The sequence below is a fragment of the Nicotiana tomentosiformis genome, chromosome 3 (assembly GCF_000390325.3).
Source record: "Nicotiana tomentosiformis chromosome 3, ASM39032v3, whole genome shotgun sequence".
Classification (NCBI taxonomy): Eukaryota; Viridiplantae; Streptophyta; class Magnoliopsida; order Solanales; family Solanaceae; genus Nicotiana; species Nicotiana tomentosiformis.
The window spans coordinates 130977528-130992406 of NC_090814.1; the positions used below are offsets into that span (position 1 = coordinate 130977528).

Below are 14879 nucleotides of genomic sequence, written 5' to 3' on the forward strand. Positions count from 1 at the left end.
ATATATATTTTATGCTATTAAGACTTTAACGGAAAAAACCTGAAAAATGCGAGAAAAATCAAGATTGAAAAATTCGATTTTGTTGATTGATTTGGTTTAATATTAAAAAACTCGATATCATTAATTTGGTTTAATAATTAAAAAATCTGAAATAACCACCTTTGATTCTTAAAAAAATAGGTGTCACATACTAATACCAATAGGAGCTTGGGAAAGTATATACACTATAGAGTGAAAACTGAAGAGGAGTCAAATCCCAAAAAACTACTCCACTCCTTTACTTTAGTTTAGTGATAGGTACCTCACAATAAATACAGAATCTTAGACCCTTTTTCGACTGATAATAAGCTGGTTGGCAACGTCGTTGATATTGACAGATAAAAATGTTCTTTACATGCAGAAACACACTCATTTGACTGTTGTTTTTGATAAGCGAGCTTTTGTTTAGATGTTTTATAAAGCAAGATATAAATTGATTGGATGCTTTTGATGTTAGTACGTGGAAATAAAGTCACATTTCCATAAAAGAAAGCAGTCAGAGAGTCATTAAAGCCGAATCTCCATACTTAATTTCAGAATCACAATTTTGCAGACTTAATTCAAACTATACCAAATCATTAGTCCTAGTTCCACTAATTCCCCTCCATATCTCAAAGGTTAAAAAAATACGTAACACCCGGAAAAAAAGTTCTAAATTTCGCTATCTCATTTCCTTGTGCTTTTGTTTCGTCCTGGGCTGCTGGCGATAACGCACATGTTAACTGGTTGTCAAACTCTAAGAACCAAAACTCAAAAGTTGGATGCAAGAAGATATTGACATCTGCTAGCTGTGCTTTGTTTAGTGCTGGGCTGGGTATCTGACTGCAGCTGCTAGCAGTCTTTGCTGCTCTATCTGTAGCACGAAACTATGATCAGAACTAATTAATGCTAAAGATTCATTATTAGAACTATGATAGGGACTGAGGACTGAGTGAGGAGTAGCATTAATTAATGCATGGCGTACTTTCATCTCCGCATAAAACAGTGTAAAGTAGGATGATAATTAAATGTGTAGTACTAGTCTATGTTTACTAATTACTTACCTGGAAAAGTTCATGGAGTTTGTTCTTGAGATAGCAGTATTCATGTTCAAGCAACTCTAAAGCTCTCAAACATCTGCCAAACGTAGACTCTCTGGTCAGTATTAATGACCAAAATAAAGGTGGTTAATTAAACATTTATAAGAATTGTTTTTGTACCCTAGTCGATTGTTCTGTTCGGACGCAACGCGAAAGACAACGCATACATTTCGAACGCGTTTGGCACCAATGCTTGAGCTGCTTCCTATGAACTGATTCAAATGCACTCCCATTTTCATGTAGTCCGAGAACTCTCTGTCCATCCTGTTTTTTTTTTGCAATATTTAAAAAGCAAAGTTAAGAAAAGTGGAAAAAAAGAAAATTATACAAACTCAGATGTATGTATAACCCAGACCAAAGAGAGAACATTTAAAAAGACTAGAACTTTTCTACCTTTTTCCCACGCTTGCCAAAAAACATGCCCACAATAAAGTTGTACTACTAGTAAAATCGCTTTTTTGTGTGTTTACCTCTTATCTATTGTTTTTGTGTGTCTGAAACTCCGTAAGAAAGAGGTGCAGAAAGCAAAGGAAAAAACAAATGGGGAAGGAAAGGAAAAATTAAAACTCACAACAACGATCTGAGATTTCGTAAGAGCTTCTCGGACTCTTGGAAATAGATGTTGACAACTTCAGAGACGAAATTGGGAGAGGATTCATCTTGAAGCTGTTGCAGCTGCAAATACTGCTCGTCTAATACTCCCTATTTATTTTACGTACGAATAAAAATCGCTTTTAGTACGTGCAAAAAACAAGCAGAAAAAATACCAGAAAAAGGATGAAACAAATACCTGGTGGAAGAGTAAGGCGAGCAAGCGATTGATATCAGTTCGCAATCGCTCCATGCCGAGACCAAGCATCCACAGAGGTAGACCCGTTTTGGCTGCTTTATTTTAAACTTAGTAATAGTAAATGAGAGACCAAAGGAATAGAGAAGAAAGGGAGAGTGGGAGATTTTAATTTTGTCTCAGGCTTTTTACTAAATGTAGGGGCGAAAGGGAGTTGTTTTGAAGAAGAGTATGGTGTCGTTTCCTATTCTGGGGGGAGTAAAAATGGCAGTCACAGAAATTGCAGTCAGTCAGGTGAGAGTGAAGACTTATATAAAAGGGTGGCCATCTGGCGTTGAATGGACCCCACCTATCCATATTGTACCTCCCCCTATATACCAACGGGGTACGAGTCATAAATGGTGCGTGTCTTTTACTTACTCTTTTATTTTTTCCGCCCATCTTTTTTCGATAAATCAAAGGCAGAGTATATTTTTATGGGGAGCAGCAAATTGAAATGTAGGTTTAATTGTTATTTATGCATTTTATCAATATCTAATCAGTGTAATATACATAGTATATTTTATAATGTTTTCAAAACATATATTTTCATGACCGCTAATCTACTTCTCATGATGATCAATAATGGTGCTAAGTATTTTCTTCACTTGATCAATGCTCTTATTTCTAACTTAATGGTTGAAAGTGTAATAGCTTCGCAACTAGAATAACATTTTATACCCGCTCCTTTTCAATTTCGATGACGGTCATTGATGTACACATAATTTTAAATAAAAAAGAATTTCTTTACCGTAAATAAAAATATTTAATATACTAAAAGTAATGTTAGGATCCGCTTGGGGCAAGTTTTGACATGTTAAAAAGGCTATTTTTTCTTCTTTTTCCTAGATAAACAGTCCCAAATGATCATGATTTGGCCCAAAAAGAGGTGTTAAGCTATATTTGAGATTTGAAGTTTTGGTTTTTAAAATCTACAGCTATATTTGAGATTTGAAGTTTTGGTTTTCAAAATCTACCAAAAACTAGATTAATTCTATAAACAAACACATATTTGAAATTTTTTACGCCTACATAGTACTCTAATCGATCATTTTTACTTGTCCACTATGGACTTTACACACATCTCTTGATAAATAATAAATAAAGTGCATTGTTTACCATGATACACATATTAAGTGGTGCATATTTTTAATTGATTTGAGAAAAATAATTTGAAATGACTAATTAATTATGTGGGTATAATATGAAAAAAGAAATTATTTTCTCTTGATATGCTAAAAGACACAAGTAAAGTATTTGTACACACTCTTTCTAAATTAGGAAGAAGCCACTCAATTTTTAGAAAGGACAGAATAATACTTTCTAAAATATCATTTACTTGGGACAGGAGCACGATCGATATTAAGAACAAAATGACGATCTTAAAATTTGAAACATACAATACTTGGAAGTGTCATATGAACGGACTATCCTTCTCACGATGTGCCCTAAATCCACCTATTAAAAATATTAGGATTTTTCGAATCCTCTGTTTTTCATTGAACTTTAATTGGACAAAATCAATACTATGTGTGTAAGTCAAATTATAAGGAGTAATTTACAGCAAATATTCTGGTTCCACTTAAATAAATCTCTTTAATCTTAAATAAATCGAGATACATTCTGCTTATTTGTCATGTCATCGTCTTTCCTATTGTTACTAGTAGTATTTCGCTTCACATTGTTTCAAGTTTTAATTAGGGGTAAATAAGTGACCTAACTAAAATGATTTAAAAAATTCCGGGTCAACGTATTGAGAAGTTATTTCAAAAGTTTACTCATGCTAGCAATATTGTTTGGCCGGATAGCATAACGGTAAGGTAAATTTGACTGAATAGTATATCGGAGGTTAGATGTACATAATTTTCAAAAGTAGAGGGGTAAATTTAGTGGGCGTTTGGACATAAAAAATATAAAATTCCAAAAAAAAATAAAATTATTTTTCAAGTGAAAATGATATTTGAAAATTAGAATTGTGTTTGGACATGAATATAATTTTAAGTTGTTTTTGAATTTTTGTGAGTGATCTGAGTAAAAATTTTGAAAAACAGCTTTTGAGTTTTTCAAATTTTCAAAAAATTTCAAAATTCATTTTCAAGTGAAAATTAAAAATTTTATAGCTAAACAGTGATTTTGAAAAAAAGTAAAAAAATTTCAAAAAAAAATGAAAAAATTCTTATGTCCAAACGGGATCTTAGACTTTTTCCCTTTTAATTACTCCTATTAGATTTTAACAAACTGTTCCTTTCCAAATAGGAGTACTTCAAACTATTCAAGCACATTTTGTCAATGAGACTGGTAATTGGGTACGGGAAAAGGGAAATTCGATGTGAATGTGGGGAATCAACTAGACCGAAGCTCCTATTCAGGATGGTCTACATAACAAATGTTCAAGGAGACTCTGTAACTGCAGAATTAAGGGTGGCGCAGGCGTTATTGGAGTGTACTAATGGCTGCCACTGCGTTGGTAGTGTAGCTGGTTATGGTGTTGAGTGATGACCTGCAACTTGCTTTTACCCGTACTGAGTCAGTCACCTCACCTCCCGCGTGCTGTCCGGCGTCCGCTTTTGCTGTCAAGTGCGGCGTTCTTTGTTTCTTAAGCTTCCTCTCTCTCCCTTTCACCCGACAACTCACTGCTACCCAGTGACTGTCATTTCCCCCACCTCCTTTTACCTGCTATTAAAAAATGCTAGCGCTGCAGACTGCAGTAATTTGTAAGAACATTACCAAACCTTTTTACTCACTCTACATACTGCCAAAACCCACACCATACGAGTGTGGTTTCACTTTTCATCTGACTCCTAATTTCGTCTTTACTCCCTTTTTCTTTTTTTCTCGACTGCAAAAAGAATTGTTTTTTTATGCCACCTCCCTCCCTTCAACTACATCATCCCATGCCCAAAACCTTGGAGTTTGGGCTAAGCATTTTGTGGTCACTGCTCAGCTAGTCCCCCGGTAAACATGGTACAGTCACTTGTTGGAGCATATTCTTGACTATGTTACAGCTCTACTCAACACGTGGCAATCTGGGTCCTGCTCCCTGCTGTATAGCAATTTGTTACTTAAGTATCATATTTTTTCATTAACTTTAGAGATTGTTGATTTGAAAACAAGTTACGTCGAGATTAATTATGTTTGGACTAATTATTCTTATATTATTTTTTATTAATTGTTTGGTATATTATATTAATTTTGAAATTATTAATTTTATTGTTTTATTTCAATTTTATTGTTTAATCCAGAGATAACTTATCTCATGATTAGTGACCAAATAAAAAATAAAATGATGCTAAATTTTTATTTCAGGATTATTTTTGCTTATCTATCATATCCAACGTCCCTTTAGTTTCAATGGGCTCTTTTGAAACGGCCTGCATGATTTTTGGGTTAGTAAAAAGAATTTTTGGTATACAATGGTGTATTAATCATAAATGTGTGATTAACATTTTGGTTTTTTATTTTTCCAGTACAAATAACCTTTTATACACTAATTTATGTAAAATTTAGCAAGTACAAATATATGAGAGGACCTTACATGAGTAAGAGCATGTTTGGCCAAGACAGAAAAAATCTTTTGGCCAGCTGCAGAAATAGTTTTTCTGCTTTTGGGAAGAAACAGAAAATTTTAACTTCTTCCATGAAGCAGAAGCAGAAGCAGAAAATTAATTTATCCAAAACAAAACTATCCTCACCATAAATTTAAAATTTTTAAATTATCCTTTACTAATTTAAGCTTTTTTTTTTATTTCCACTTTCTACCATTTTTTAAATTAGAGATATTATATATATGAATATATTATAACTTTTCAAATTCTTTTTTGAATTTTCTTGGTTATGATTTTTTTTCTTTGTATAATGTCTTCTAACTTTTCAAATTAACTTCTTTTTTTTCACACTAAGCAAATTATCTACATTCTTCTTTGGATTATCAATTCTCTTTCAATAAATAATCATTTATAATTTTTTATGTTATAGGCTATTAATTATCGAATCTTTAAAATAGTTATCAAATCTAATTTGTGAAAATTACCTACAAGTAGGTAATAAATTTGCAATTGCATCGCATAATCTATATATTATTAAAAAGAAGAAAAAACCTCCACATTAACCCAAGGGACACTCTCATAATAGGTCACTTGGCAATTTAGGAGAAAGTTAGTTATAATAGATAATAATTAGTTTCTTTTTAAATTTTAATTTTAAAAAAATAAATTATGCATTATGCGTTGTTAATGAATACATTACTACACAGATTGAGGAAGGAGATGGCCTTCTATTATTCCTTTAGAAATGCAAGACAAATTTTTTACTAATATGGAGGCGTTGTGTAATAGAATTAGAGATAAAATTGTTGAGAAATATTATCATGTGTGAATGACTTTGCTTATTATATCATGGTGGATTATCAATATATAGTAATTTGTGCAATGTGCTTCTAATTCATACTGAATGATGACAATAAGTAATTATACTAAATAATATTATGTGCTTTGATATAACTATATATGTTATATTGATTTAAATATTTAATATGTATTATTACTTTATGTTTTATATTTTAATTTAATAAAATAAAAATAATACTCCGAAGAAGAGGGAGCACTTGGTCACCTTCCGGAGTTTGGTGGGCGAGACTCAGATTGATTATTTACTATACAGGAAGTTCGATAGAGGTCTTTGCACGGATTGTAAGGTCATCCCGAGTGAGAACCTCTCGAACCTTCATAGGCTCCTTGTCATGGACCTTGAGATCACGAGGAAGAGGGCGATGTATAGCCAACATAGAATCAAGTGGGGAGCCTTGACGAAAGCTAAAGCGCAGGACTTGGCGGTCAAGTTAGTGACTATGGGGCTTGGAGGAGTAGTGGGGATGCAAGCACTATGTGGACCACGCTGCGCAGTGCATTAGGGAAGCCGCGGGAGAGGTATAAGGGGTTTCAAAGGGTTACTCTAGTAGTCACAAGGGAGACTGGCGGTGGGATGGAGAGGTACAAGAAAAAGTGAAAACCAAGAAAGTAACGTATCTGAAGCTAGTGAAAAGTGTAAACGAGGAGGAGAAGAGTGCAAATAGGGAGGATTATAAGTTGGCTAAGAAGGAGGCAAAACTAGCAGTTACGGCGGCCAAGACTGCATCATTTAGTCATTTATATGAGGAACTCGAGGGCCGAGGTGGAGATAAGAGGTTGTTCAGGTTAGCAAAGGCACGAGAAAGGAAGGCGCATGACATGGACCAAGTAAAGTGCATTAAGGACGAAGAAGGTATAGCTTTGTTGGATGAGGGGTTTATGCGTCGGATATGGCAGACCTACTTCCATAGTCTCTTAAACGATGAGGGGGATAAGAGCATTGTATTATGAGATTTGGAACTCTCGGGGAGTCGTTGTGACTTTGGTATTGTAGACGGATTAGAGTTGATGAAGTTAAGGGAGTTATGCGTAAGATGAGCAATGGCAAAACGACCAGGCCGGATAAAATTCCGGTAGAGTTTTGGAAAGGTGCGGGCAAGGCAGGCTTATAGTGGCTCACTAGGTTATTTAATGTTATTTTTAGAACGAAAAATATGTCCGAATAGTGGAGGGGGAGCACGATGGTTCCTGTATACAAGAACAAGGGTGATATCCAAAATTGCAATAACTATCGGGGTATCAAGCTGCTAAGCCATATTATGAAAGTCTGTGAGAGAGTGGTAGAGCTAAGGGTGATGAGAAGTGTGTCTATTTTTGAGAACCAGATTAGGTTTATGCTGGTACGTTCGACAATATAATCTATCCACCTTGTTAGGTGATTAATGTAGCAGTATATGGAGAGAAAGAAGGACTTGCATGTGGTGTTCATCGACTTATAAAAGACGTACAATAAAGTTCCGATGTAGGTTTAATGAAGATGTTTGGAGGGTAGATGTGTACATGTTGCCTACGTTAGGTTGATTAAGGACATGTATGATGGAGTAAAGACCTGAATGAGGACGGTGGATAGGGACTCAGACCATTTTCCGGTTATGATGGGGTTGCATCAAGGGTCGGCACTCAGCCCTTTTTTGTTTGCTCTGGTGATGGACGTACTGACGCACCACATCCAAGGGGAGGTGCCGTGGTGCATGCTATTTGGAGATGATATTGTATTGATTGACGAGGCGCGAGACTGTGTAAATGCGCTGTTAGCGGTATGGAGGCAGACCCTGGAGTCTAAAGATTTCAAGTTGAGGAGGACCAAGATAGAATACTTGGAGTGTAAGTTCAGTGGTGAGACTCAAGGAGGGGAAGAAGAGATGAGGCTGGATTCGCATGTCATCCCTAGGAGAGGAAGTTTTTAAGTACCTTGGATCTATTATTTAGGGGGATGGGGAGATTGATGAAGATGTCACACATCGTATTGGGGCGGGATGGATGAAATGAAGACTCGTTTTTGGTGTTTTGTCTGACAAGAAGGTACCACCGAAACTTATGGTTAAGTTTTATAAAATGGTGGTCAGACCACGGCGATGTTGTTTGGGGCTCAGTGTTGGCCAGTCAAGATCGCTCATATCCAGAAAATGAAGGTAGCAGAGATGAGGATGTTGAAATAGATACGGGAGCACACCATGTTAGATAAGATAAAAAATGAGGTTATTCGCGACAAGGTGGGTGTGGCCCCTATTGACGACAAGATGCGAGAAGCGCGACTTAAGTGGTTTGGTCATGTGTGGAGGAGGAGCACAGACGCCCAAGTGAGGAGGTGTGAGAGGTTGACAGCCTCGCCTCCGAAAAGGTAGAGGTAAGTCAAAGAAGAGGTGGGGATAGGCGATTAGGCAAAACATGACGCAACTTTAGCTGACCGATGATATGACCCTTGATAGGCCGGTATGGAGGTCGAGGATTAGGGTAGTAGAGTAGGTAATCTAGAGTGTTCATAGCATTAGTATTGATACGTAGTCTCGCTTTCTGTTGGTAGTAGATTTTTTTTTTGACTAACCGTTATTTTCTTACATTGTTGATCACCTTATTATCTTATTTTTTTTCTGCTTTTATATGGTTTTTTGGTACTCTCCCTTCTTGTCTATATTTTCATTAATGCGGTGCTTATACTTTCTTGAGCCGAGGGTCTATTGAAAACAACCTCTCTATCTTCACAAGGTAGGGGTAAGGTCTGCATACACACTACTCTCCCAGATCCCACAGTGTGAGATTATATTGGGTATGTTGTTGTTGTTGTTGTAAAATAAAAAATAATAAAAGTCTCTTACGATTAATATTTAAGTTCATTCTTTAAAATAATTATAAGACATTGGTACTATCCTTTTTGGTAATTTGACATTCAAAAATACTTTTTAGAAAGATTGGTTAAACACAATTTGTTTATCAAATATTGTAAAAAGTAATTTTTAAGTTAATTGGTCAAATACCAACTATTGATTTTCAAAAATACTTTTGAATCAAAAAATATTTTTCAAAATAAATAATTTTTTACGGCTTAGCCAAACGGGTTCTAAGCAATTACGTATGCTAGGTCTCTCGATCAACAAATCTTTTAAAAATCGTAAAAGCATAGATAACCGAACAAACATTCTTATTGTTTATTATACTTTAATCCAATGTTAAACTAATTAACCCACTTTTGAAATTGTCTCTTCCTCCATGAAAGTCTAAAACATACTGCACGCTTGGAATTACATTAGAAAACTTTGAGAGCTCGGAAGATGAACCCTAAAACTTTGGTTATTAAAATTAATAATAAAGCACTTTTGAAGACGTCCATGCCCAAAATGCTTGTCGAAGTTTTTAATATGCATAGACTTCATAATCATGCTTTATGCTCCCGTGCTTATTTACTGTAGGTGTTAATTACTACTTTCAAAATACAACTTTCTGACTGTTGCTAATTGTTATTTTATAATTATACCCAACATGTGCTGTCTTTTGGCCTTGAAATTCCAAATGTATACTTCAAAACGTTAGTTAACTTATCAATAATCTAATAATTCGTGCGCTTCTGAAAAGTTGTTAATTAGGACACAATGGCATCCTCTTCATGTCACGTTTGTACTTCACAGTGGCATTGATACATTGCTCGAGATCACCATTATTTTGCCTTTTTATTGCCTGATTACCTCTTATGAGTGGAATACAGAATTCAATAGCTAATGAAATTATTTGTCTACCTATATTCTACAATAATTCAAGGTAGTATCATAATTTCATTTGTGAGAATGCGCGCAATTAATTATAGTTTTCTTTTTTTATAATGAATCAGAGTGACAAATGATTAAATATCAATGGATCGTGACGAGAATGCCTGTCATTTACAATACACTATCGCATTGTTAAGTTGTAAGCAAAGGACGGAGCACAGAGCCACAGACTATTCTTTTTTTCTCTCAATAGTGAAATTTGGACAAAAGTAAGTATTTTCTTTATTATTGTTGATCAGATGACACCAATTTCATTTCAGGATATTCAAAATAATTGACATAACTGTATTATATATTAATATATTTTATTTCTAAAAAAACCCAGTCATTTAACTAATGAAATTTATATCGACTGCCTGTTAATTAAGAGAAAAACAAAATGTGTTTTCAAGAAAAAAGAGAGCTTCATTTATTTTAGATGCTTTGTAATTTTTTTAATCGTCAAAATTCAAATTACAAGAAGTATTTGAATTTCAAAATCAAGAAGTATTCAAATACATGGCTATCCAAGCAGCTGGTTAATACTAATAGGAAACCAATTAACACCATCCTATGCTTTTTGAAACCAATTAACACCATCCTAGGCTTTCTCTTTACAGTTGTTATTTATCATATTTTAAGAAGTTTCGTATTTGTTTTTTTCAGCTAAATAGTATAGATTTCATTTAATTTAGGTTGATCTAGGGCAGTGAAGGCCTACGTCAAGATACCTCAGCCTTTGAAACACTTTGGTAATGCTCCCAAATGATGAATCAAAGCACATAGAAAAAAAATTATGTCTCCCATAATGAAATCTGATAGTAAATATTTACATAATCTTCTTCTGTTGAAAAAAAATATTTATCGAAATAGTAAGTCACCATTAATATCGGCATATTTGAGATCTCCAAATGCTCGAGGGTTCCGCTATTCAATCTTTTTCCTTCTTTTTGTTGGATATCTCATTCGCACAACATTATTGAAAGAAATTGCCGCAGGTTTCAACAAAAAGTGCAGAAACAATTTAGAAGGAAATTGTTTTACAGCTGCACATAATTGTGGGCAAAAGCATTGTAGATGGAAGAATGTGTTAGTTAATTTGAATTGTTATCCCTGTTAGAGGTAGTTGATGTTAAGGGAAGCTTGACTTATAACCTCCCTTGAAAGGGATAAGTCTAAGCTACAAATTGTTTCAGCTAGGCATAGGTCTTTAGTGATCAGTTTTGGTTATTTTTGCACACATTCTAGCCCTAGAATCTAAAGGTTAGTTTGTGTATATCCCTTACTTGGTTAAATATAATTTTCATTTGACAAAAACATAGTATTCAAATACATGGAGATAACTTCAATTGCTAGTCTTCCACCACTTAAAAGATCTAATTTGTTATAAAATAAAGATTGTAAAGTAAAGATAAGTATAGAGAGAAACTAATATATTATTCAAACTTCAAATTTATGTATATAATGAACTGAAAACTCCTCTATTTATAGAAGAAAGGAAGCAGCTGCGAGGCTTTTCAGGAAGCAACTGCAAAGCTTTTCTTTAGCTACTTGTAAGTTGTCTACATGAGCTGCTTGCAACCTCTCTGTTTAATAAGAAGCTGCTGCAAATCATTTCATTGAGCTGCTTGCAACCTGCCTGTATCAGCTACTTGTAGATAAACTTCAACAGAGTACTAAATGGATTATCTATAGCAGAGTAATAAATGGACATCCACAATATAATTATTTTCATGACACTCCCCTTTGGATGTTCATTAAAAGGTATTGTGCCTCGTTAAAACCTTACTAGAAAAAAATCCTGTGGGAAAAAATTCTAGTGAAGGAAAAAGAGTACACATATTTAGTAATACGCATTGATAGATGCCTCATTAAAAACCTTATAAGGAAAACCATGTGGGAAAAAACCTTAGTAAGGAAAAAAGAGTACATCGCGTATTTTACTCCCCCTGATAAAAATCTTGTTTCAAATATTTGAGTCTCCGCATTCCAATCTTGTATACCATCTTCTCAAAAGTTGAAGTTGGTAAAGATTTAGTGAATAAATCTGTCGGATTGTCACTTGAACGGATTTGTTGCACATCAATGTCACCATTTTTCTGAAGATCGTGTGTGTAGAATAATTTTGGTGAAATGTGCTTTGTTCTATCTCCTTTTATAAATCATCCCTTCAATTGGGCTATGCATGCAACATTGTCTTCGTATAAAATTGTGGGTTTTTTCTCACATTTCAAACCATATTTTTCTCCAATAAAATGAATTATTGATCTCAACCATACGCATTCCCTACTTGCTTCATGAATAGCTATTAGTTCAGCATGATTTGAAGAAGTAGCAACAATAGATTGCTTTATGGATCGCCATTATATGATAGTACCTCCACATGTAAACACGTACCCGATTTGAGATCTAGCTTTATGAGTATCAGATAAATAACCTGCATCTGCATAACCAATAAGATCTGCACTATCTTTATTAGAATAAAATAAACCCATATCAAGAGTTCCCTTTAAATATCGTAATATATGCTTAATCTCGTTCCAATATCTTCGTGTAGGAGAAGAACTATATCTTGCAAGTAAATTAACAGAAAATGCTATGTCAGGCCTTATAGCATTAACAAGATACATTAGTGCACCAATTGTACTGAGATAGGGTACTTCGGGACCAAGGAGTTCCTCATCCTCTTCTGGAGGTCGGAACAAATCTTTATTCACTTCAAGTAATCGAATAATCATTGGTGTACTCAATGGGTGTGCTTTGTCCATGTAAACACGTTTTAATACCCTTTCTGTATAGGCATATTGATGGATAAAGATCCCGTCTGCTAAATGTTTAATTTTAAGACCAAGACAAAGTTTTGTCTTTCCAAGATTTTTCATCTCAAATTCTTTCTTAAGATATTCAATTGCTTTTTGGAGCTCTTCTCGAGTTCTAACAAGATTTATGTTATCAACATAAACAGCAAGTATAACAAATTCTGAAGCCATTTTCTTTATAAAAATACATGGATAAATAACATCATTTATGTAACCCTCTTTCAGCAAATATTCACTAGGGCGATTATACCACATGCACCCAGATTGTTTTAAATCGTACAAAGATCTTTGAAATCTGATTGAGTACATTTTCCGAGATTTTGAATATGCTTCAGGCATTTTAAATCCTTCAGGGATTTTCATGTAAATTTCATTATCAAGTGACCCGTACAAATAAGTTGTAACCACATCCATTAGATGTATTTCAAGCCTTTCACGTAAGGCTAAACTGATGAGATATCGAAATGTTATGGCATCCATAACGGGTGAATATGTTTCTTCATGATCGACTCCAGGTCGTTGTGAGAATCCTTGTGCAACAAGGCGAGCCTTGTATCTTTCAACTTCATTTTTATCATTCCTTTTTCGCACAAAAACTCATTTATGACCAACTAATTTTATACCAGCAGGTATTTGGACTACTGGTCCAAAGAATCTTTTAGCAAGTGACTTCAATTCCGATTGAATTGACTCTTTCCATTTTGGCCAATCAGATCTTTGTCGACATTCTTCGACAGATCAGGGTTCAAGATTCTCACTATCTTGCATAATGTTAAGTGCAACATTATATGCAAAAATATTATCCACCACTATTTCAGATCGATTTAAATTAATCCATCACCAGTAGAACTTATTAAAAGTTCCTCACTCACTCGAGTCTCGGGTTCATTGATTTCTTCAGGAATCTCAGAACTAATTAGATCTTGGGTCTCTTTAGGAGATCCCTTCATAATATCATTTTGATCATTTGTCGATTTTCTTTTTCTAGGATTTCGATCCTTAGAACCCAAAGGCCTACCACGCTTCAGGCGTGCTTTAGGTTCACTAGCTCTCATGCTAGTAGATGGTCGTGCTGGGACATCAATTCGGATAGGAACATTCTCTGCAGGGATATTTGACTTACTTATCCTTTTCAAATCAGTAAATGCGTCTGGCATTTGATTTGCTATATTTTATAAATGGATGATCTTCTGGACCTCCTGATTACATATAGGGGTATGTAGATCAAAGTGAGATAATGATGAAACTTTTCACACAATTTCTCTTTTGATTTCCTTTTTCTCTCCCCCTAATTATGGGAAATTTGTTTCATCAAATCGACAATCTGCAAATCGAGCAGTTAATAAATCTCCCGTCAATGGTTCAAGATAGCGAATAATAGAGAGTGATTCAAACTCAATATATATTCCTAACCATCTTTGGGGGCCCATCTTATTGTACTGTGGTGGTGCTACTGGCACATATAAAGCACATCCAAAAATTCATAGATGGGCAATATTTGGTTCATGACCAAAAATTAATTGTGACGGAGAATATTTATTATAATGTGTCGGTCTGAGATGGATAAGTAATACTACGTGCAAGATAGCATGGCCCCAAAGAGTAATGGGCAATTTTGTTTTCATAAGTAGTGGTCTTGCTATCAATTGCAGTCGTTTAATAAATGACTTTGCAAGGCCATTTTGAGTATGAACATAAGCCACATGATGTTCAACTTTTATTCCAACTGATAGACAGTAATTATCAAAAGCTTGAGATGAGAATTCTCCAGCATTATCAAGGTGAATAACGTTTATATGATAATCTGGAAATTGTACCCTTAATCGAATTATTTGGGCTAATAACTTTGCAAACACTAGGTTGCGAGATGATAGTAGGCACACATGAGACCATCTTAAAGATGCATCCATTAGGACCATAAAATATCTAAACAACCCACTTGGTAGGTGAATAGGTCCACATATATCCCC

At 34.6% G+C, this 14879-nt stretch overlaps 2 protein-coding genes across 2 annotated transcripts; both read right to left on the reverse strand.

Moving 5' to 3' along the window:
- Positions 1-743: 743 nt before the first annotated feature.
- LOC104120219 (pseudo histidine-containing phosphotransfer protein 6) lies at positions 744-2171 on the reverse strand. The gene is made up of 5 exons (XM_009631955.4): positions 1909-2171; positions 1690-1820; positions 1239-1382; positions 1083-1155; positions 744-892 (listed from the first exon to the last, which is right to left on the reverse strand). Exons 1-5 carry the CDS (start codon positions 1975-1977, stop codon positions 839-841), a joined length of 471 nt encoding a protein of 156 aa, XP_009630250.1. The 5' UTR covers positions 1978-2171; the 3' UTR covers positions 744-838.
- Positions 2172-11706: 9535 nt separating this feature from the next.
- On the reverse strand, positions 11707-13080 carry LOC138908502 (uncharacterized mitochondrial protein AtMg00810-like). The gene is made up of 2 exons (XM_070199174.1): positions 12751-13080; positions 11707-11766 (listed from the first exon to the last, which is right to left on the reverse strand). The coding sequence occupies exons 1-2, from the start codon at positions 13078-13080 to the stop codon at positions 11707-11709; spliced, it is 390 nt and encodes a 129-aa protein (XP_070055275.1).
- Between the last annotated feature and the right edge of the window lie 1799 nt (positions 13081-14879).

What these genes read in the sequence shown, in the direction of transcription:
- LOC104120219 (XM_009631955.4), bottom strand. Translation starts at nt 1,977, where the DNA reads ATGCTTGGTCTCGGCATGGAGCGATTGCGAACTGATATCAATCGCTTG. An exon ending in CGAAATCTCAGATCGTTGTT is followed by an intron (nt 1,383 to 1,689) that starts GTGAGTTTTAAT and finishes AAAAAAAAACAG; the next exon opens with GATGGACAGAGAGTTCTCGG. An exon ending in AACTCCATGAACTTTTCCAG is followed by an intron (nt 893 to 1,082) that starts GTAAGTAATTAG and finishes TTCGTGCTACAG; the next exon opens with ATAGAGCAGCAAAGACTGCT.
- LOC138908502 (XM_070199174.1), bottom strand. Translation starts at nt 13,080, where the DNA reads ATGGCTTCAGAATTTGTTATACTTGCTGTTTATGTTGATAACATAAAT. An exon ending in AGGAACTCCTTGGTCCCGAA is followed by an intron (nt 11,767 to 12,750) that starts GTACCCTATCTC and finishes TAATCCATTTAG; the next exon opens with TACTCTGTTGAAGTTTATCT.